At 39.4% G+C, this 23,853-nt stretch overlaps 4 protein-coding genes across 4 annotated transcripts; 1 reads left to right on the plus strand and 3 right to left on the minus strand.

Annotated features, from left to right (window-relative positions):
• The first annotated feature begins 968 nt into the window (after window positions 1-968).
• Window positions 969-3,689, plus strand: LOC110937009 (expansin-A4). The gene is made up of 3 exons (XM_022179421.2): window positions 969-1,272; window positions 2,035-2,347; window positions 3,014-3,689. The coding sequence occupies exons 1-3, from the start codon at window positions 1,149-1,151 to the stop codon at window positions 3,366-3,368; spliced, it is 792 nt and encodes a 263-aa protein (XP_022035113.1). The 5' UTR covers window positions 969-1,148; the 3' UTR covers window positions 3,369-3,689.
• Window positions 3,690-13,213: 9,524 nt separating this feature from the next.
• LOC110933773 lies at window positions 13,214-13,690 on the minus strand. The gene is made up of 2 exons (XM_022176979.1): window positions 13,584-13,690; window positions 13,214-13,490 (listed from the first exon to the last, which is right to left on the minus strand). Exons 1-2 carry the CDS (start codon window positions 13,688-13,690, stop codon window positions 13,214-13,216), a joined length of 384 nt encoding a protein of 127 aa, XP_022032671.1.
• Window positions 13,691-13,762: 72 nt separating this feature from the next.
• Window positions 13,763-15,414, minus strand: LOC110933774. The gene is made up of 3 exons (XM_022176980.1): window positions 14,894-15,414; window positions 14,473-14,662; window positions 13,763-14,389 (listed from the first exon to the last, which is right to left on the minus strand). Exons 1-3 carry the CDS (start codon window positions 15,412-15,414, stop codon window positions 13,763-13,765), a joined length of 1,338 nt encoding a protein of 445 aa, XP_022032672.1.
• Window positions 15,415-15,875: 461 nt separating this feature from the next.
• Window positions 15,876-17,873, minus strand: LOC110933775. The gene is made up of 2 exons (XM_022176981.1): window positions 17,524-17,873; window positions 15,876-17,220 (listed from the first exon to the last, which is right to left on the minus strand). The coding sequence occupies exons 1-2, from the start codon at window positions 17,871-17,873 to the stop codon at window positions 15,876-15,878; spliced, it is 1,695 nt and encodes a 564-aa protein (XP_022032673.1).
• Window positions 17,874-23,853: the final 5,980 nt, after the last annotated feature.

Consider the following 23,853-nt stretch of genomic DNA (forward strand, 5'->3'; position numbering starts at 1 on the left):
ATACGATACGATATAACACCCGTACAGGCCTATAGGCGTGGTTTAGGTCCCATATTGACCTCGTATAAGCCTATAAGTGTGATATCGCATCGTATAGGTGTGGTTTAGGTCTCGTATTGACCTCGTATAAGCCTATAAGTGTGATATCGTATCGTATAGGTGTAGTATAGGTCACGTATTGACCTCGTATAAGCCTATAAGTGTGATATCGTATCGTATAGGTGTGGTATAGGTCTCGTATTGACCTCGTATAAGCCTATAAGTGTGATATCGTATCGTATAGGTGTAGTATAGGTCACGTATTGACCTCGTATAAGCCTATAAGTGTGATATTGTATCGTATAGCATAGTATATGTCCCGTATACGCCTATAGGTGTGGTTTAGATCCCGTATAATTAATTTTTAATTACTAGTAGTTGTATTATTTTTAATTTTTATAATTTATATTTGTATTATTTACCAATAATATTGTTTTTTTATAAATAATTTTCTTTTTTAATTTTTATAATTCATAATAGTTGTATTATTTTTAATTTTTATAATTTATATTTGTATTATTTACGAATAATATTGTTTTTTTTATAAATAATTTTCTTTTTTAATAAATAAACAAAGGAATACATAAAAAAATACAAAAATTGAGCTTTATATACGCTGCGTATAGGTCCCTACGCAGCGTATATAAACCTTTGTTTTCTGTGCAATGATTGCTGATAAGGCTCTGAAATCCATGGTTTATATACGCTGAGTATAGGTCTATACGCAGCGTATATGGTTAACCTTATACGCTGCGTATAGACCTATACGCAGCGTAAGTAAACCCTAAATGTGCAGATAAACAAACAGGATGTGCAGATAGTTAGAGCCTTATCAAAATTATCAATAGAACCAAACAAACATCTTGATTTAATCATTGCAAATACTAAGATTTAACTATTATACAACAAATAAAAAATGCATGTTGTAGCATAACATATAAAGACAACCGCATGTGCATTTTGGCTTTATTCTTTTGCCACCGGAATCTGGCCGGCTCCGCCTCTCCACGGTGGTTCTTGGGTGTCTTGTTTTATTTATAAATACAAACCATCACCTCATTTTCCATACAACACATCTCACTTTCTTTAGTCTTTCTTATCTTTGCAACATGAAGATATCTATGGTTCTCTTGCTCACTGCCACCCTCCTCCACACCACAACCGCCGCCTACGGCGGCTGGCAGAGCGCCCACGCCACGTTTTACGGCGGTAGTGATGCATCCGGGACAATGGGTATGTTCTAAAGCTTATATGCTATAGTTGTATCATATGAATAGGGGTGCCAAACTGGTCGTGTTTTCGGGTTAATGTGCCCAACGCTACATGAAACCGAAAATTTGACACGAACATAAAAATCGTGTTAGATATATATGAACCCAAACACGACATGAATATTCATGGGTTTACACACACGACGCGTTAAACCATACTTTTTTCTTATTTTTTTGAATATCAATAGTTTAACACTACAATATTACAAATAAAAATGCAATTTTATATTAAAAAATTATATTACATTTATAAATATAATGTCGATCTCTGTTTTAACTTGGGTGTTCGGGATGGAATTTGAAAATAAATTATTAACTTATTGAAGCCAATAAGTTAATAAGTTATTTGTAAAATCCCAAAATCTTAGTTTTCTGAAATAACTTATTGACTTGTTAGCTTTTTAATAACTCATTTCCAAACACAGTCTCAAACAAACTTTTGGACTAAAACACGTTTCTCTAGAATGAACTAAAAATAATAGGAACAACCTAGGAGCCGCAGGTGGACATGAACACGACCATTAAGCTAAACGTGATAGCGGGTTCGACTCAAAGCTAAAAGAACTCATGATAGGTTCAAGCTGTAACGTTGTGTTATAAATTTACACCGCTAATAAATATACGTTGATGTTTTAATCTAATAAGCCGTAAACCCGAACATTTACTTAGTACTACAAAATCGCAGATCAAGATACAATTTAGTTAATTGTTTGCATTTATGTAGGTGGAGCTTGTGGTTATGGAAACTTGTATAGCGAAGGGTACGGGACAAACACTGCGGCACTTAGTACCGCGCTTTTTAACAACGGGTTAAGTTGCGGGGGTTGTTATGAGATGATGTGCACGAACGATCCGCAGTGGTGCCTACCCGGATCGGTCATTATCACCGCCACAAATTTCTGCCCGCCTAACTTCGACTTGCCAAACGACGCTGGGGGCTGGTGCAACCCACCACTCCAACATTTTGACATGGCTCAGCCTGCTTTCTTGCAGATTGCTAAATACAAAGCTGGAATTGTGCCAGTATCGTTTAGAAGGTAAACCAAGGGCGGTTTAGTCATTTGCTAATTATTAAAACATAGGATTTTGACTTTATTAGTCCTAAGCCTCATGTGTGTATTTTAGACCTCAACATGATATTTGCGGGTTTAAATTTAGTCTAAATGGGAGTGTTTAGTGAAAACTATGAACACGATTAGATATACTAGCCGAGATCGGGTCAATATGAAGAGTTTTGCAGGTTGACCCATTTATGTTTATAAGGTTAAGATATGTTTTGTTAGGTCGTCGTAACTTAAACTAGTTTGGCATTTTGTGCCAAAATTAAAAAGCTAAAAAGGAAATGGGTATCAAATTTACAATTTATATGTATTTGTTTTAAACATATTTGTATTTTTGGTATTAATGGTTTTAAATTTGTAATTTAAAATGTTACAAGCAAAAACAAAAAAAAAAATAAAAAAACAATAACAATAATATATTTTTTGGGTAAACAAGTTGTATTTTTGTTCATGAATATGAAATGATTTTTAGGTTCGTGTCGTGTGCTTATATAACCACGAATACAAACAGCATCACACCCCTATCCTAAACTACAATGATAATTTATTTATCTTTATAAGGATAACTAAAATTCGGTCTAAACCGATAAAACCATAACCAAATTGTGATGTAGTTAAATTGAACCGGTTTTTATCATGCAGGGTTCCATGTGTAAGAAAAGGAGGAATAAGGTTCACCATGCATGGTCATTCTTACTTCAACTTGGTTTTGATCAGCAATGTTGGAGGTGCAGGGGAGGTTCATGCGGTATCAATTAAAGGGTCCAATACAGGGTGGCAAGCCATGTCGCGAAACTGGGGTCAAAATTGGCAAAGCAACTCATACCTTAATGGTCAAAGTCTCTCGTTTAGAATCACAACGAGCGATGGAAGAACAACTACAAGCTACAACGCGGTCCATGCTGGTTGGCAGTTTGGCCAGACTTACACGGTCCCTTCAACTAATTTGTCCAACAAAACACACAAAGAAATGGAAATTAAATCCCAATTCCCATGAAATCCTATGGATTCCTGTCAACCAAACAGCCCCTTAGGGTTCATTTGAATTTTGCTTTGCAATTTCGACATACGAATTACATATTTTTACTACCGTATTCAAAAATATGCATTACAACTCATATACCGCCCTCTACTCACTTTGTGTTTTGAGGTTTTATTTGAAATAGCTTTTGTGGTTAGACAAAGCTGAAGATAAATCCGAATTTGTATAATCTTTATGTTTTTGTGTTATTTTTATTGGAAGCAGAGGTGTTGATTAACATCCGCTCAACGTTGTATTAAACATATCTCTATAAATGTTACCTTATGACATGATCAATGATAAAACTTCAATTTGTTTTGAGCCTTTCATATATACATGCTTTTTAAATCAAGGCCCAATGCTACGTGTTAGGTTGACAGGCTACATTTATAAACCGAGCTAGTTGTATGTGTCAAAACATCAACCCTAACCTACTACAAACTTTCAATTCAATTTATCATATTTAATGTAACACCCCAAAAATATCAAATTATATGATTATACGTATATGTACGTTTACGTATGTATATAAATGCCCTTGAATAAAATTCGAAATATAATAATTAGGAATAATTAACCTAGTTAGTAATATGTTATTGGTCAATAAAACAATGAATGGTGGCCTTTATAACAAAACTAAAGATGAAGGATTAAAATGGTCAACACGAAATCTAGAGTTTTAAAAAAGAAAAATTAAAATAAAACACACACAAGTGTGTGTGCTGAGAAAGAGAAACAAGGTGAAATCTTTCTCTAACATAAAATCATCAAATTGGAGGGAGATTTGGGTCTAAATTCGTGCATGAATCAATATTAGTGATCATTTAGTCTAAAGGATCATAAGGTATGTTAAATTTTTTGTTTTGGTGAAATGTGAATGATAAAGCAAAACAAAGAATCTCAATTCTTGAATGGATTATAGATTATATGGTAGAATTCATGACAAATATGTGTTTAAAATCACCATGTTTGCTAAACTTGGGAAAAAAGTTTACACAATTGAAGTGTTAGGGTTTATGTGTTTGAATTAATAAGTGGGTTTTTGATTTCTAACATGAAAGAAGCCAAATTGTTATGTTTACTAGCTTGATATAATGCTCTAGATAGACATGGTTGCATAAGAGATTTATATTCTAATGATAGTAGGTTCATAATGATATGAAATTAGGTTTATGCAAAAAGAAAATCTTTAAATTGCTGCCCACAAAGTGTATGACAAAATGCTTAAATAAAATCCGGATAATGATATTGAATGAAACACATTGATAAGAACCAAAAATTGAATTGTTGGCAAGTTTACATGCCATGGATGTGAACAATAGGTTCTAATTATAATTGGGTTGCATTATTTAGGCAACTCGAGTGGAGCTTCGGAAGGATAAAGTCGGGAGCGATACATGACTTAAAGGAAAGCTCTAAGGTACATGGCTATATGCCTCGTTAGTTTCTTTATTAGTTAATGTAGTTGATCCTATTGAATTATTGTAAATATGTTATAAGTGAAATCGGTTTGTTCAAAATTGATGGTATTCACAAGAGCAAACCAAACGGGTCAAAACAAAGTAAAACGCAAACCGGGCAACGGGAGCGTAAAATATTGATTTTTAATGAACCCAGGTATTGGGTGAATTTAGGTGTAAACGCAAACCGGTAACGGGAGTGTGGAGCACAAAGTGACGAACTGGGTGAATGGATTATAGATAAAAAAACAAATAATTCCATGAAAAGAATGTAAATGATTCAAGTTTATGAACTTGAACATCAAACGGGTCGAATATGTGTTCTTGCAAACCGGGTATTTAGGAGCGTGGATGATGTGTGCTAAACAGACTATAAAAATTAACTAAATAAGACTCTCTAAGCTAGATACTAAAAAGCTTTAATTCTAGACTCAACCTAAAACCACACAATCGACAAGTGTACCGATCACTGTAGTATAACCCTAGGAAGTCCGGATATCGAACCACGAGACTCTATGTATCACGTAAACTAGACTCTAACAGACACTGACAGACGCGACTTAAAATGTTTAATTGTTTAGGGGGGGTACGGAAAATCTAAGGAAATCTATTTAAACTAATTATTAAACTAAAACTAGACTAAATACGAAAGAAGGCAAAGGCTTTTCTTATATGAATAACGAGACCACCTAGACTAGAATCTTGGATTGATTTTAAGAGATTACCGATTAAGTTAAATGCATGATTTATGGAACCGGAATCTTATAGTACTAAACCTATTAAGACACCACTAAGCCCCTCAACCCTTCTCGAGGTGAAACTTATGGTGCTACCTAGGCCGTTAATCTACCGGTTATTAGACGTCTTTCCAGTTGTCTAATAATTGTGTAAGTACCCTAATGTTGACCTACTCTTTTCCAATCATAGATCTAGGGTAGTTTGGATTTCTCAATTTGACTTGATAGACTAATAACCGACGGGGCAACTAAGGCACGACCTTTCCCAAGGACTGTCTAAAGCAATTCGCCAGGTAAGACCTATCAATAGCCCCGCACCTTCCAGCTATTGGGACTAACAGAACACTAAAACCTAGCAAATCACTAACAATTACTTCTAAGCTTATTTGCGCAATTTCACCCTAAAGAGTTAAGATTTATTACGTGATATAGACACTCACCAAAATCTAAACCCTAGCATGACTCTATTATGATAAAGACCGTCACTAAGAATCATACGAAGTAATTGATAACAAGAAACCAGATTAAAGCACGCATATACGTCAAATCAATAGACCAAACTTCTTACTAAACACAATTAATCCATAATATTCATGCAAATAACGAAAAAAGGTAAAAACTTTATTCAATCCATTCATCTAAGTCTAGGTGGCATAAATGTTTAGCCAAGCATGTCAATAAACGAAACCAAATCAAAGATAATCAAACACGAATTCATTGTAACAAGTTTCAAGAAAGAAATCGACAAAACAAAGGAATGGAAAACCCGAGAAAGTCTTCGATTCTTCGTCCCGAACTCGTACCACTGATTCGTATGCTTCAAGATCTTCAAATCAGCTCTCCGAATGCTCCAAAATCGCCCAAGGATGCTCTCCAATCATAATTAGGGTTAATGATAAGTTTCTTGAGTTTTTATAGTTAACCCTAGCACTTAATGAATTTTTGCCGTCAAATACCCCCGTCGCGTCGCGCGACGGGTATCTCCCTTAGTCGTGGCGTAGCGCGACGGCTACAGAAACCAGAAATTATTATTTAAATGGTGGCGGGGCGCCACCATGATATTGTCTCTGATGTGTTGGTAACAACACGGTGTAAATGTATTACTTTTGTATACGTTTTAGCGTTTTATTGAGTCATTTTGTGTAGGTTTTATTGTACTTATGTTGTAAAATGTCAGGTGGGTTAAGGTGAAAATGCGTTAAAACGGTGCGAATTGCTTTACTTTCTTTTACTAAAAAAATGTTGTTAGACTTGATGGTTTTAAAGGATATGATCAAATAAATCAAAATTGAGCATGTTGGAAAATAATCAAATGAAAATGGGTTGAAAGAAAGTAGAATTGAATAACATGTATTATTATTTGATGTTTAATTTGTGTTTATTTTGATCTGGCAGTTTAAATGAAAGATAAATAGAATTTGGCCAATCATGTGGAAGTTGAAACAAATAAAAGTTATATGGGTTTCAATTAATTAAGATTCCTATATGGATATTTAATGGAGACATGGGTTGTCTATTGTCTTTCGTTGGACCACAGTGGCAAGAGAAGTTGGGCGGCCCAAATTAAAAGTGGAAGTTTGGTTTGCAAGATTTAGAACAAAAAAGGACGCAACTTAGGGGGGATAGGATTCGAATTCATTCAGCCGTCATTCATACATCGGGGGGAACGAATTTCAATTACATTCACACATCTTTGAAGCTACTCTATGATGTCCAACCAACTCGGGATGACAACTGATGCGGTGAAGACAATTATGAGCGGCTAGGTTCTTCGCGGCTTCCTTCAGGCGGACGGTTCGTATTAGGTTTTTACTTTTCTCAGTTATACTCAGGTTTGGATGTATTTTTGACTTTGACAACGTTGTATGAATACATTGATGTGTCGGTTTATTTGAACTATTTGCATGTGTTTTGAGTTCTTGCTTTACAACTTGTTCGGTTGATGACAAAACCTAGTAACTTGTTGAGTGACATAGAGTAGGTTGACTCACGCTAGTAAATATGGTTAATCAAATTATAAAAGATCTGATGACAAAGACCTATTTTTGATTACCATATTAAATTAACCAACTTTCCAACATCATGTCTATGTGATGACCAATTAACTGAGTAGACTGAGTTTAGTGAAACCTAGAACCTGAAGTTTGGAGGAAGTTACGCTTTATAAATCTGATATCTTTTCTTGTAGTTAGTTTTTTTAGCTTCTTTCAAATAAATCAAAACCCCCAATTCTAGATTAGTAGTAGTTAATTAAATAATTTAGCTAAACACTAACTACATATTACCCGTGGATACGATACCCTACTTACGCTATCTACGTAGTTTAATTAGGTTTTTGCATAACCCTTACGACAGTCGTCAGTCTCCTCGTGGCGTAGCGCCACAGCTCAATTTGGACAGACATCTTCGAATTTTTCCCAGCTTGAACTTCTCAAAAACTTCAAAATATTTTCTAACTCTTTTAAACTTGTTCCGGGGCTTGGTGTTTCAGCATTAAGGCTCGTTTCCACTCAATTTTCAGCAATATTATATGCCAAGACCTGCAAAACTCGAATTTATCAATAGTATGCACATTCTAACGAAAACTAAACTAAATGAAACGAAAAATTGTACAAACTATATACGAATAAAAGATGTATTTTGCAATACATCAAATATCCCCACACTTACTCTTTTTTTTCGTCCTCGAAAAAGAATTATGCAACGGAATCATAGATGAATAGTCACTTGGGTCAAAAGCATATGTATATTTTATTAAAACCAAAGCTTGCGTTAGCCGCGATTGCGAATATACTTGTCCCCTTAAACCCGAATCCAATCTCAAGCCCTTATCATGTGAATTTAATTTAAGTGCGGTCAATCTACCTAGGGCCTCACACTAGAATCTACAGTCCACCTACTCCCACCTCAAGCTTATAGAACTAAAGGAACGATACCAATTCCTAACCGCCTTATATCAAAACCAAGAGAATTTACAATCAAATTTATTTTCTTTTTCCATTTTTTTCGCTTTTCTTTCTTTTTTTTCTATTTTTCAAATGAGCGTAGACGTTGCTTTCCCTAACCAAGAGGCATTCCGGCTGTAGAGTCGCTATCCCCAACTCGGATTACTTAGGCTTCGGTACTTTTTACTTTTCTTTGCAAGGTCGATTTCACACATCCTAGCGGTAATCCGGTTGTAAAGTCACTATCCCCAACCCAGACTACATAGAAATGCGCTACTTTTATTCAGTTTCTAGCTCATCATTTTTCTATCTTTTTTTCACTATTTTTTTATGATCACAAACTCTAGCGGTCTTAACTTATAACGGTGTCCCTTATACTATTATCGGCAGTTTCAATTTCCCATATCTCCCAGGCGAAAACCCACTAGCAGACCGACAATTAAGGTGTATTAACTCAAAGGGACTTAAAACCAAACCCGGGCCTATTCACATATCCCTAACTAGACACAAGCTCGATTTATTTAATCTCATATTATTATTATTATTCGAACCCAAGCAAAAATTCATCTTTCTTATCATTTTCCGTTTTAATATGCAAACTTCTTTTATTCGAAAGACATTTTTCTGATTTTTCAATTTTATTGGATTTTTTGAATTTTTAATTTTTTTTTTTTGTATTTTTCAATTATGACTCGGTTATTTACATGTATCCCATCCCCACACTTAAGGATTGCATTGTCCCTAATGCAATAATGGAAATACGACTCAACAACTACCTAAACACTAAAAATGATAACTAAAGACGAAATAAATAAATAAAATACAAAAGAATACAAGGGAAACGACTTAGCTGTATATGTGAGACTGTCAAAGTGCCAGTTGTTTCCACATAAGCCCTCCTATTCGAAACGCACTCAGCAAACAACTCCTAACCTCGAACACGCGAACGAAAGCGGCTAAACATCAACCTATCAATCAGCATCAACAAACTACCAAAACATAGTAATATATATCATCAAAATATTATCAGTTTCAACCACATAGCAACCCATCCTTCCCAACCAACCTGTTTAACGTGTATCAATATCAGTACAGACCAACAAATGAGGATAAAAAACAGCATAAAAGGAAAATCAAACAAAAGATATAGTCAGCTGCTGCTTCTGCATCCTCACCATCCCCACACTAGTCCTCGTCACTGTCCTCCTCTTGACCACCTGCACCAGCACTGCTCTCACCAAATACACGGAATGGAGGATCCGGATCAACCCTCGCACCAGCACCAGCCGGGCCATCCTGCTGCCTCGGCTGAAAGAAGTATGGGATCCTCAAGCTGTGAGTGCTCATCATGTAATGTAGAGCATCATCCTGCCTCTCCTGACCCAACTGAATCACCTCAATCAGATGCTCCAACCTGTCAAATCTCTGCTCCACATAGCCAGAGAGTGACTGCAAGGTGAGAGGCTCAGGTGGAGGCTGCCTCCTCGGATACTGGTGTGCTGGTAGCTCGTGTCTATGTGGTGGCCGCTGTCGGTGTGTAGGGTCAATCTGAATCATTACATCCTCGGCTAGATGTCCCTCCGGCGGCTGCACCTGCGGGCCCTGCCTGATCGGCTCCCAGCTGTAGGGCTCAGTCCAAGACACTATACCTGCCTGCTGCAACTCTTTTAAACCAAATGTCACCGTCTTGGGCCCCTCGTGTAAAAAATTGGGGACATACTTGGTAAACACCACCAAATTTCGTGCAATCCAAGTAATATAGGGGCCCATATCTAAACCAGCCCGAGGACCACCTCGACGTCCTCTACTAAACGAATCTGCTAAGACCGTCGCTAAATTCATCTCCCTGTTCTCTACCCGACACACGAGAATGAATAGCTCAATCTAGTTTGCCTTATTCTCCCCAGATTTCCGACCCACCAGCGTAGTAGACAAAATCTTCAACACATACCTGTAAATCGGGTTACGAACCGAAGTGATCAAGTTCGTAACCGCAAACGGGTGGTCAGATATCGTTTTCCAAAAATTTCGCAGCTCAGTACTCCCAACACTGTAATCCCTAGCACTAGAATAAGTACCCCTCAAACTAGTAACGAATCCTGGCCGCTTCACTTCCTCCTCAGTATACAACCCCGAAACTACGGCAAACCTCGCCATATTCATCTCGTAAAACCTGCCTACCTAAGCTGAACGACACAGCTGTGTCCCGATCAAACTTTCCCTCCTTGTGCACCCATGTGCTGTGAAACTCCAGCACTAACTCCTCACACTGAGGCTGTGTACACTCCAACGCATCAGTCAACTTTGGACCCAAAAGGTCCAACACTTCCTGCCTCGACCCTATCTCCTCTAACCAGATCCAGTCTATCACTCTGTGCTGAAGTATCTCAGTATTCTTCAATTTATCATACTTGTTCCATTCTGGTGTACTTGGCTCAAATTTCAGTATCGGGTGATCGGCTCTACTACATTTCCTATCCGGTATAAAATTATAAGACGTTTGATACTCGATCTTTCTCAACTTAGGATCATCGGCAGCTATCTGAATGATCGGGGTCTCCTGTGGGACCGGGTCTTGTTGCGGTGGATCGTGTTGCGGTGCAGACTGACCCGCACCTGTCTTTCGCGACCTACCTCTGCGCGAACTGCTCGCCATGTCTACAAAACAGATATGATCAAGACAAAACAAGCAAACCATCAGTAATAACAAACTATTTTTGGTATTTTTCATTTTTTAATTTTTATGAAAAAAATTTTTTTTTTTGAAATTTTTATATTTTTTTGGATTTTTATAAATTTTTCGAAAAAGATAGAATAGACGTATAGCATTTTATTCGCGGATAATTCTGAAACAAACGGGTTACCTTTTACAATTGCTAAGTGATAGTTAAACTAACCCGAATGGAGATTGAGTACGGGCGAGCTTAAATCACTTGTACGTGCAAGTAAACCCAAACACAACTAACTACGACTCAAACTATACTAACACTAACTAACAAGACCCTACCTTGGACTCAATGTACACTACCCCCCCCCCCCCTTCGGCACTTTAATTGTCCGCAATTAAATCGAGTGCCTACAAAACCGTCATTGATGTCCAACCTCGCTTAAATTTAGTTACTTTTTAGTTGAAAACATATTTTTACATTGAAAAATTCCGCCTAATTAAAGGAGGGTTTTCCTTGTGCAAAAATTCCGTTTTAATGCAAGGTTGGAACTTTACGCGTCAATGTCCCCAAACCATTCAATCATCAAGCAAAGCAAGTTCCATAACCAACCCGACAAACATATCCAACCCGAAACCAAACCACAAACCAATACCAAAATTGAGTGCAAACCACATTAAAGTTGAAAACTTTAGTATGCATTAGTGAAACGGCTCAAACCAACGAATAAATCTGATGTTTAGCTCAAAAAAATTCACCCAATCAAGTCCCCACACTCAATTTTTTCAATCCCGAGCCTAAGATATGACCAACATCGCAAGCATACCCCAACCCGAGCCATCCACAACCCGCAAATACTCAAATGCCCAAACCAATCCCATGCCGCAACCTGCTTTGGAATAAAAACAACGTACACTTAAAAGGAACAATCAACATGTCTTGAACTTTATATAACTCAATCATAAACCACACAAAGTCAATGAACCCAACCTCATCCGCCCGCACCCATATTTGCTACACCAAAAACCAACTAGCAGACTTGACTCGCAAACAAAACGACATAGCCTCACGGCTGACTTTCCTATACTAAATCAAATGACCATAAAACTTAACACAAACAAGACTCCAACCGGACCTACGGACCGACTCGACAAAACTGACTCAACAAAAAGGAACTTAACTACAGACCCAACATAGAACTAAACCACATAAATAAGAGAATAGTGCAGGGAAACGTACCTGTAGTGACCGAAAATTTGCAAGAAAGGCTCTAAAATTTTGTGGTATTAGGGCCCTGAACCGAAGATATATGGCGGATGGATGATAAAATTGTTCGGTGGGCTTGTTATGTGAAGAAATCTGGTCACAAGGGAGGTGTAAGGGTGGAAAACGGTGGAGGAATGATGGAGTATGGTGGATGGAGGTGTGTTTCGGCGGTTGGGGTGAAGAAGTAAAGGGTTAGGTTGATTTTGGGGAACAGTGAGGAAAAAGGGCTTTTAAACCGACCTGATGTACCGTCGCATGCCGCCACGGTAAAGTAGATTGGTTGTGGCGTAGCGCCATAACACAGGTCAAACAAGAGGATCCAAGTTTATGGTCGCATAGCGCGACGGTTGAGGATCCTTATTGTTGCGCGACGCCATGGCATAGTTCAAAACGAGTTTCTGACCCTAGGGGTCGCGCTGCACCATAGTAAAGTGAGTTTGTGGTGGCGCGACGCGAAGGCACTTTTTTCACAGAATGTTGCATAAAATTTAGAGTTTTGTACCTTAGAAAATTTTCTAACTCTTACCAAACCTTCCCCAAACCATCCCAAATTTTTCTATGTGTTGGGACTTACCTGGAACGTTGTTTTCTTCGCAAATTCAGCTCTTCAATGGTACGATTCCTGCAAAATTACTCTAACACACAAAACACAAACACGAAAAACTATGAAAAAACTATGAAAAAATACGAAAAATAACGAAATTACAAACGGTACATACTCTACACTTGGGATTTCATCCCGAAACACTAATTGGCGGCTTTGGATGGGATTTCGAGAGGAGTTTCCTTCATCTCGTTCTTGTTTATCGCTCCTCCAATGTAGTGCTTCAAACGATGGCCGTTCACCTTCCAACTATGGCCATCCGTCTCATCCATGATCTCCACCGCTCCATACGGAAACACATAGTGACCCATATAAGGTCCCGACCACTTCGATTTCAACTTACCCGCAAACAACTTCAATGTTGAGTTGTAGAGAACTACTTTGTCACCTTTGCTAAATTCCTTCACTTTTCTTAACTTCCTATCATGTAGAACTTTTGTTTTCTCCTTGATTCCCAACGATCAAGCATAAGCCGCATCCCTAAGCTCTTCAAGCTCATGGATTTGAAAGAACCGCTTCCTAGCGGCTTCGGTCATGTCAAGATTAACGGTTTTTAATGCCCAAAGCGCTCTATGCTCTAGCTCTACGGGAAGGTGACAAGCTTTTCCATAGACGATCATAAATGGCGTGGTTCCTAAAGGCGTCTTATAGGCGGTTCGAAAGGCCCACAATGCATCGTCTAGCTTGTTGGATCAATCCTTCCTATTCTTACCGATTGTTTTCTCTAAGATTCGTTTGATACCGCAATTTGCATTCTCCACTTGACCACTCGTCTGTGGAAGATATGCGGTAGACAAACGATGAGTGACTCCATAGCGTGCAAGCAATTTTTCCATCAATGCATTGCAAAAGTGAGTACCACGGTCACTAATTAAGGCTTTTGGGGTACCGAAACGGGAAAAGAGCTTTTTAAGGAATTTCAAGACTACTCGGGCTTCGTTTGTAGGAAGAGCTTGAGCCTCAACCCACTTAGACATGTAGTCAATCGCCACAAGTATGTAACGGTTTCTTTTGGAGTTGGGAAAGGGTCCCATGAAATCGATGCCCCAAACGTCAAAAACCTCCAACACTTGGATAGGGTTTTGAGGCATCTCATCTTTGCCGGAAATATTGCCGGTTCGTTGACAAGCATCACATGTCTTTACGAACTCAACGGTATCTCGAAGTACGCTAGGCCAATAAAAACCGCAATCAAACACCTTTTGAGCGGTGGCGTATGCACCATGATGTCCTCCCGTGAGGCCTTCATGCACACGTTTTATGATGTTCCAACCCTCTTCTCTCGACACACAACGTCTTAAAATCCTATCTCCCCTATCCTAAAGAGAAAAGGGTCATCCCACTCATACTTCCTTAAGTCACTAAGGAATTTCCTATGTTGTTATGTGGTCATCCCCCTCACAGTATTGCCACTAGAAAGATAGTTCACTATGTCACAATACCAAGGCAATCCTTCCTTTTTGGCCTCAACAAACTTTATAGACTCGTGAGGGAACGTATCTCCTATCTCCTCCTCATGAATCTCTTCTCTCTGGGGGTCCTCTGGACGCGATAGATGATCGGCCGCTACGTTTTCAGCCCCTCTCTTGTCTCTAATCTCAATATCAAATTCACTAAGCAACAGTATCCACCGAATGAGTCAGGGTTTAGCGTCTTTCTTTTGGAAAAGAAAACGCAACGCAGAATGATCGGTGAAAACTATGGTCTTGGATAGAACGAGGCATGAGCGGAATTTGTCGAAAGCAAATACTACAGCCAAGAGTTCTTTCTCCGTAGTGGTGTAGTTCTCTTAAGCATCATTTAGCGTTTTGCTCGCGTAGTACATAGGGTGGAAGTGCTTGTCCTTTCTTTGTCCTAATACCGCTCCAACGGCATAGTCACTCGCATCGCACATGAGCTCAAACGGCAAGCTCCAGTCGGGCGAGATAAGAATAGGTGCACTAACAAGCTGCTCCTTCAAAACGTTGAAGGATTTAAGACACTCCTCGTCGAAGACGAATGGAATATCTTTCTCTAGCAAACGGGTCATGGGGCGGGTGATTTTAGAGAAATCCCTAATGAAGCGTCTATAGAAGCCCGCATGCCCTAGAAAACTCCGGATCGACTTAACACTTGTGGGTGGAGGTAACCTACTAATGGTATCTATCTTCGCACGATCTACCTCTGTACCATCCCTAGAAATTTTGTGTCCTAGCACAATACCTTCCATCACCATGAAGTGACACTTCTCCCAATTCAACATAAGCTTTGTCTCGACACACCGCTTCAACATCTTGTTGAGATTCTTCAAACACTCATCAAAGGAGTTGCCATACACCGAAAAATCATCCATGAAAACCTCCATGGAACTCTAAATCATATCCTGAAATATGGCAACCATGCACCGCTGAAAGGTTGCTGGAGCGTTACATAGCCCAAATGGCATGCGTCGGTACGCATAGGTGCGATAGGGGCATTAAAAGTGGTCTTATCCTGATCCTCCGGCGCGATGGGGATCTGGAAGTACCCAGAAAAACCGTCGAGAAAACAATAGAATTGTTGACGCGCGAGACGCTCCAACATTTGATCGATGAAGGGCAATGGGAAGTGGTCTTTTCGGGTGGAATCATTCAACTTTCGGTAGTCGATGAACACTCGCCAACCCGTGACCGTATGAGAAGGGATAAGCTCATTCTTCGAATTCATGACAACGGTCATCCCTCCCTTCTTAGGGATAACCTGAGTAGGACTCACCCAAGGTGAATCGGAAATGGGATATATCATCCCGGCATCTAGGAGTTTAAGAACCTCCTTCTTCACAACATCTTACATGTTGGGGTTGAGCCGCCTTTGTAGTTGCACCACCGGTTTATAATCATCTTCCATGAGTATTCGGTGGGTGCAATAAGAAGGGCTTATGCCCTTGATGTCAGACAACCTCCATGCAATGGCCTCTTTGTTGGCCCTCAACACCTCCAACAATCTCAACTTCTCTTCCTCTTCCAATTTTGACAAGATAATGACAGGTAGCTCGGATGCCTCCCCAAAGAAAGCATACTCTAAATGCGATGGAAGTACCTTAAGCTCTAAGGGTGGGGGTTGGGTGGTGTCCTCACTAACGGCTAACACTTCGGGAACTAAAGGAATCCCCTTCTCTTTAACTTCATCTACCCTCATCAACTCCTCTTCTACCTTCTCTCCTACCACTTGGCCCGCACCGCTAAAATACTCTAAACAATAATCGACACATGAGATAAAAGAGTTCAAGAAGTAAACAGAATGGCAAGGGCCACTATAGTCATCAGAACCACTCGGGTGGTTCATGGAACGCTCTATCTCAAAGGTGACACTCTCCTCACCGACCCTAAGGGTGATCTTACCATCATGAACGTCTATGAGTGCTTTGGCGGTACGTAAGAATGGACGACCAAGGATAATGGGAACTCTCTCATCCGCTTCCATGTCGAGAATGACGAAATCGGCGGGAAACACAAACTTGTCTACATTAACTAGCAAATTCTCAACTATGCCCCTAGGGTATTTAACGGACCGATCGGCTAAGGATAGTGTCATTCGGGTAGGTGAAAGCTCTCCTAGGTCTAGCTTCTCATAAAGAGAAAAGGGCATCAAATTGATGCTAGCACCTAACTCGGCTAAGGCTCTAGTGTTGGTGTTACTACCGAATAGACAAGGAATAGTAAAAATACTGGGATCGGTAAGCTTTTCGGGAAGCTTATTTAAAACAACTGCCGAGCACCCTCCATTCAACGGGACATTAGACAACTCCCTTAACTTCTCTTTGTTCCTAAGAAGGTCCTTTAAAAATTTAGCATACTTAGGCATGGACTGAAGTGCCTCGATAAAAGGAAGATTAATCTTCAATTGCTTGAAGATATCTAAGCATTGCCCGTATTCCCTTGAGTATTTTTGGTTGCAAAGACGGGTAGGAAACAAGACAGACGAATGGTCTACTAGAGGTGAAGGCCTAACATCTACGGGTGTTTTCTCTACCATCTTCTCACCTTGAGACTCACCGGGCTGTGCGGTACTTGCTAGGCTTAGCCTCGTTTGCACTTTGCCGGGAGCCTCCATCTCTATCTCTTCATCTACAATCTCATCCTCTTCCTCAACTACTCTCTCCTCAACTCTAGGGTTCCCTACGGTTTTGCCACTACGAGTGGTAATGGCTTTTGCATGAGCACTAGGGTTCGGTTGGGTGTTACCCGCAAACTAACCGGGTAATCTCTCCTCTAACTTCCTAGACATATCACCTACGACCCTTTGAAGGTCTTGGAAAGAGGCTTGGTGGTTCTTAAGAATAAGATCATGTTCATTAAGTGTCTTTTGGGTGGTTTGGTCCTTAACAATTAATTGGCTCCTCGTAGCTTCCATTCTCTCTAGACTACCCCCTAGATCATAACTTGGACCTTGACCTGGTTGAACCTGATTATTTGACCCCCCTTCTTTGACCTACCCATTGAACCCTTTGTTGAACTGCCCATTTGAACCCCCACCAAAGAATGAACCTTGACCCCTATTTGGATTTTGAGCTATTTGAAAACCAGGAGGTCCATTTGAGCGAAAATTGTTATTATTAGCAAAATTATTACTATTTCTCCAACCCGAATTAAAATTACCAAACCCAATAGGTTGACCTCTACCTTGACCCCCTCCCACAAAATCAACTTGCTCCTCACCAACTAGCAACGGACACGCATTTGTATCGTGACCCCCTCGGCAATGCTCACACTTATCTTCCTTTGCCTTAATCTCTTTAAGCTCCCTAGTCATGTTTTCCAAAACAGCGGCTAAACCAGGGTCCATTGTGACATGGTTCACCCCACGGGCGGGTGTACTAGTAGTGGTATTTGAATTACCACTTTGATACCGCTGATCGGCTCGCGACTGAGATTGAGATCGGTCAAATGCCTCGAAACGCTCTAAACACTCGGCTACAGTGAGAATACCCAAGTAGCCCCTTGCATCATGTGACCCCCTGCATTAGTGTCAAATCGATCATGAGTCTCTTGGGTGAGACCGTTATAGAATTTTTCACAAAGAGCCCAATCGGAAAGAACATGTTGGGAGCATCGAGCGACTAGATTTTGGAATCGCTCCCAAGCAAGGTAATAGGGCTCGTCGGGCTCCATGCGGAAAGAGTGAATTTGATCACGAAGGCGTGAGGCCTTCACGGGTGGAAAGTACTTGTTCAGAAAAGCTTGACGGAGGCCCGCCCATATGGTAAAAGTACCGGTTGCCTGAGAGTCCAACCAAGTAGCCGCACGGCCGGCTAATGAAAATGGGAAAAGCTGCAAGTAAGTAGCATCATTCGGGGCTCCGTAAAGGCTAAAAGTAGCAAGGATACGAGAGAAACGGTTTATGTGGGCCGGGGCGTCCTCGTCCTCGCTGTCGTGGAACTGGATGTTATTGGTAATGGCTTGCATGGCATAAGATGGAATCTGCCACGAGTTTTCATTGACTATGGGTGGAACAGTAATGGGTGGCTTGTTGGTGAACGGTTTGTCTTGCGTTGGCCATTTATTCTAGGTCAATGTTTTCTTGGGCGCTAGAGGTGCTAAAGGTAGGGCTATCGGGTGGGGAAACCTTAGGTAAGGTTTTAGGTGAATGAGGTGGGGTGGGTAATGGAGTGGAACCGAAATTGGGAAACTGAGACATGGATGAAATACTAACCTGTGGGCCTTGTTCCCAATCGAGATGATGATGACTCGGTGACTTGCGGCTTCGGTGGCGGTTCGTGCGAGCGCAGATGTGGCATCCACTACAAGCAAAAACCTGAATGTGAGAAAAGCAAACACTAGTCACTAGGACTCAAACGAAAATAAAAGCAAAATAAAAGACTCAAAACAAACAAAACACGTAGCACGTATATGTCAATTCAGTCTATCAAAGCTAATGAACGCGATTTCCAAGAGTCCCCGGCAACGGCGCCAAAAACTTGATGTGTGCTAAACAGACTATAAAAATTAACTAAATAAGAATCTCAAAGCTAGACACTAAAAAGCTTTAATTCTAGACTCAACCTAAAACCACACAATCGGCAAGTGTACCGATCACTGTAGTATAAGCCTAGGAAGTCTGGATATCGAACCACGAGACTCTCGTAAACTAGACTCTAACAGACACTGACAGACGCGACTTAAAATGTTTAATTGTTTGGGGGGGGTTACGGAAAATCTAAGGAAATCTATTTAAACTAATTATTAAACTAAAACTAGACTAAATACGAAAGAAGGCAAGGGCTTTTCTTATATGAATAACGAGACCACCTAGACTAGAATCCTGGATTGATTTTAAGAGATTACCGATTAAGTTAACTACATGATTTATGGAACCGGGATCTTATAGTACTAAACCTATTAAGACACCACTAAGCCCTTCAACCCTTCTCGAGGTGAAAGTTATGGCGCTACCTAGGCCGTTAATCCTACCAGTTATTAGACGTCTTTCCAGTTGTCTGATAATTGTGTAAGTACCCTAATGTTGACCTACTCTTTTCCAATCATAGATCTAGGGTAGTTTGGATTTCTCAATTTGACTTGATGGACTAATAAACCGACGGGGCAACTAAGGCACGACCTTTCCCAAGGACTGTCTAAAGCAATTCGCCGGGTAAGACCAATCAATAGCCCCGCACCTTCCAGCTATTGGGACTAGCAGAACACTAAAACCTAGCAAATCACTAACAATTACTTCTAAGGTTATTTACGCAATTTCACCCTAAAGAGTTAAGATTTATTACGTGATATAGACACTCACCAAAATCTAAACCCTAGCATGACTCTATATTATGATAAAGACCGTCAATAAGAATCATACGAAGCAATTGATAACAAGAAACCATATTAAAGCACGCATATACGTCAAATCAATAGACCAAACTTCTTACCAAACACAATTAATACATAATATTCGTGCAAATAACGAAAAAGGTAAAAACTTTATTCAATCCATCCATCTAAGTCTAGGTGGCATAAATGTTTAGCCAAGCATGTCAATAAACGAAACCAAATCAAAGATAATCAAACCCGAATTCATTGTAACAAGTTTCAAGAAAGAAATTGACAAAACAAAGGAATGGAAAACCCGAGAAAGTCTTCGATTCTTCGTCCCGAACTCGTACCACTGATTCGTATGCTTCAAGATCTTCAAATCAGCTCTCCGAATGCTCCAAAATCGCCCAAGGACGCTCTCCAATCGTAATTAGGGTTAATGATAAGTTTCTTGAGTTTTATAGTTAACCCTAGCACTTAACGAATTTTTGCCGTCAAATACCCCCGTCGCGTCGCGCGACGGGTATCTCCCTTAGTCGTGGCGTAGCACGACGGCTACAGAAACCATAAATTATTATTTAAATGGTGGCGGGGCGCCACCATGATATTGTCTCCTCGTGGCGTAGCGCCACAGCTCGATTTGGACAGACATCTTCGAATTTTTTTCCATCTTGAACTTCTCAAAAACTTCAAAATATTTTCTAACTCTTTTAAACTTGTTACGGGGCTTGGTGTTCAGCATTAAGGCTTGTTTCCACTCAATTTTCAGCAATATTATATGCCAAGACTTCAAAACTCGAATTTATCAATAGTATGCACATTCTAACGAAAACTAAACTAAATGGAACGGAAAATTGTACAAACTATACACGAATAAAAGATGTATTTTGCAATACATCAGTGGAACACAAAGTTATTAAGCCCATGTAATGGGTATAATCGTGGGAAAACAATCCCACTAAAAAGTTATGGATGATTTAAGCTTAGGTGCTTAAACATCAAAACGGGTCAAAATAAAGTAAAACGCAAACCAGGTAATGAGAGCGTTGTTAGAGGCTAGGTTTTTATTAGGCGAATTCGAAATAAATAATCCCACCTAACTCAATCCGAACTGGTCAATTTTTTTTGTAAAATAGTCTGCCGTTAAAATAGCTTAACGGAGTTAAGTTTTTTTTTCCGAATTACAAATAGATGTTTTTGGGCTTTTGATCAGAACGAGGATACGAGTCGATTGATTTAAAGCCGATGTTTTTTTACCTCGAAATTGTGCTCGAAATGGCTTGATTTTTGTTAATTGGAAGTTTAAACACCAGAATTGAAGCACCGTTTTCGTGGGTTGGGGCAGTATTTCGAGGTAAGTTTTACATCAATCGACTCGTATCCTCGTTCTGACCGAAAGCCCTAATACATCGGTTTGTAATTCGGAAAAAAAACTTAACTCCATTAAGTTATTTTAACGGCGAACTATTTTACAAAAAAAAAATTGACCAATTCGGATTATTATCGGCCAATAACTGACTTGGGATTATTATCGGCCAAATTAAGTTAGGTGGGATTATTTATTTCCAATTTGCCTTATTATTATTGTGGATCCCATATCCTGAGGCTTTGCCTCGATAGATTATTCTTGGCGGGTAGAGCAGGGACTCAGAGGATCAAGGATCCTTATCATTATTTATAGTTTCTAACAATTGTTCTCGATGTTTTCTAATGTTCATGTGCAGGATATCAACGAAATGGACTGAGTCTCAGCTGGAATCTCGGGGATAATTCGTTATGGACGCTACACGCGGCTTAATCTGGTTGTCGCGTACGTGAAGTAAGATTAGGGGTTTTGTATTATACACTTCTCTCTCTCTCTCTCTCTCTCTCTCTATATATATATATATATATATATATATATATATATATATTGAAGTTGTTAAAACTGGAGAATGTTACATGTAGTTTGTTAGTAAAACTTTTGTTTCGGTAGATGATCTAGAAAGTAAATAATACTCTAGCTAAATATTAACAAAATTAAGAGTAAACTGCCATTTTGATCCCCGAGGTTTGGTTATTTTTGTCACTTTAGTCCAAAACTCAAACCTTTAAAATCTGGGTCCCTGTGGTTTCACTTTTATTGTCATTTTGGTCCAAAAATGAAATCAGCTCATATTTGGCTAATAAAATCCTGTTATTTTGTCCTTTTCCTCACGGGCAAAATGGCCAAATATCAGCTGATTTCATTAATTTAATTAATAATGTGTTATAATAAAATTTTATTGACCGTTTTGCCCCTGAGGAAAAGGACAAAATAACAGGATTTTATTAGCCAAATATGAGCTGATTTCATTTTTGGACCAAAATGACAATAAAAATGAAACCACAGGACCCAGATTTAAAAGGTTTGAGTTTTGGACTAAAGTGGCAAAAGTGATCAAACCTCAGGGACTAAAATGGTAGTTTACTCTAAAATTAATATTTTCTAAAACCTATTATCTATACTATATTATAATGCATGAGGGGGGGGATGTATTTTAAGATACCAAAAAATTAAAAACTTTTGCCCCCCTTTATTTATAGAAAGACCCCTAAAATGAGGGTAGTTTGGTCTTTTAAACTATAACAACCCTAAACCGAAACCCTCGAAATATTTTCGATACCCTAAGATATTTTAAAATATCCCAATATGTCCTAAAATACCAACCCCCCCATACGTGAAAACGGACCCCTAATACCCTTAATATTAATAAAATTAATTAAAAATGAAATTTTGGGACTGTCGCGGGGCGCGAAAGCCACCCCTTAAGCTTACGCGGGCCGCGAGCGATCAAAAACGCGACAATACCCGATGATGACACGTGTCATCATCGTGGCGAAGCTAGTCGATGACCCGGATAAGCTAAACCCTACCCGACCTACTACGCGGGCCGCGCAGGCCTTAGCCTACTCTTACTCGGGCCGAGAGAAAAGCCAAATCAGGCCCTATAAGTAGAGGGCGTCGGCCTTCAGTCAAAAATCGCTCACGAACTCTTTCTCTCTCAAAATTCTGAAGATTTAATATTATACACGGGTATAATACCCCCCTAAATAACGAGGTTCTGCTCCGTTGTAAGTATCATAACCCCTGGATACGTATTAGATACTCTGCCTGATTGATCTAGGGTTCCGTAACGGCTGTCGGGGTTCTGCCCGACGTAGTCTTAGAATGCCGTCTCGGGGAGGGTATTACTAATGTTAAAATGGGTTATTATACTAACACGTGTGCATTTGTGTAATGTATAGATTATTCCCAGGAAATCCTTACTGAAAACCTAAGACAACAATGTGAGTAATCTACTTTTTGTAAACTGTTTTTACAAAACCTCACACGGTTAATTATATATTAAACAGTTATTGAGTATTTGTAAGGATACAATTATCGTCGGTATGTTGGGGTTTTGTATACAAAATTAGTTACTGCCTTGCGAGGAGTAACTTTTCCACAAGTCGGGCTTGACAGTAACATGGGTGGTAATTAGTATGACTTAGAAACAAATGTAATTGCGAGACCGCCCTCAATACTGTACAATGGTTTTATTAAAACTTGATTGAACTGGGATTCACTCACCAGTATCTCCCACTGACAAAATATTTTTAAACGCGTTTCAGGTAACAACATATGAAAGCCAAATAGAAGCCAGTTGGACAGCACTGAAAGCTTGGAAAAGTGGCAATAAAGTTACCTAAAAGAAATAGATGTTTTTATTAAATAAAAATAGGATTTATTCCTATGAAAATTATGTGTACTTAAAACTTGAGTTTTGCCCATGTGTTTAATATTATAAAAGTATGGTATTTTACTCTGCTAAAGTATTTCCCAACTACGATCCTGATGTAATTTCCGCTGCCAAATTAGACAAACACCAGATACCACCGAAACTGGCCGCGGCTGCCCGTTCCCGGGTTTGTACAAGGGGACGGGGGTTGCGACATAAACCCTATTTGTTTTTTAGCCCCTAAACTTATTACACTTAAATCCATGAGTTTTT

This window comes from Helianthus annuus, chromosome 4, assembly GCF_002127325.2.
Source record: "Helianthus annuus cultivar XRQ/B chromosome 4, HanXRQr2.0-SUNRISE, whole genome shotgun sequence".
NCBI classification, from domain to species: domain Eukaryota; kingdom Viridiplantae; phylum Streptophyta; class Magnoliopsida; order Asterales; family Asteraceae; genus Helianthus; species Helianthus annuus.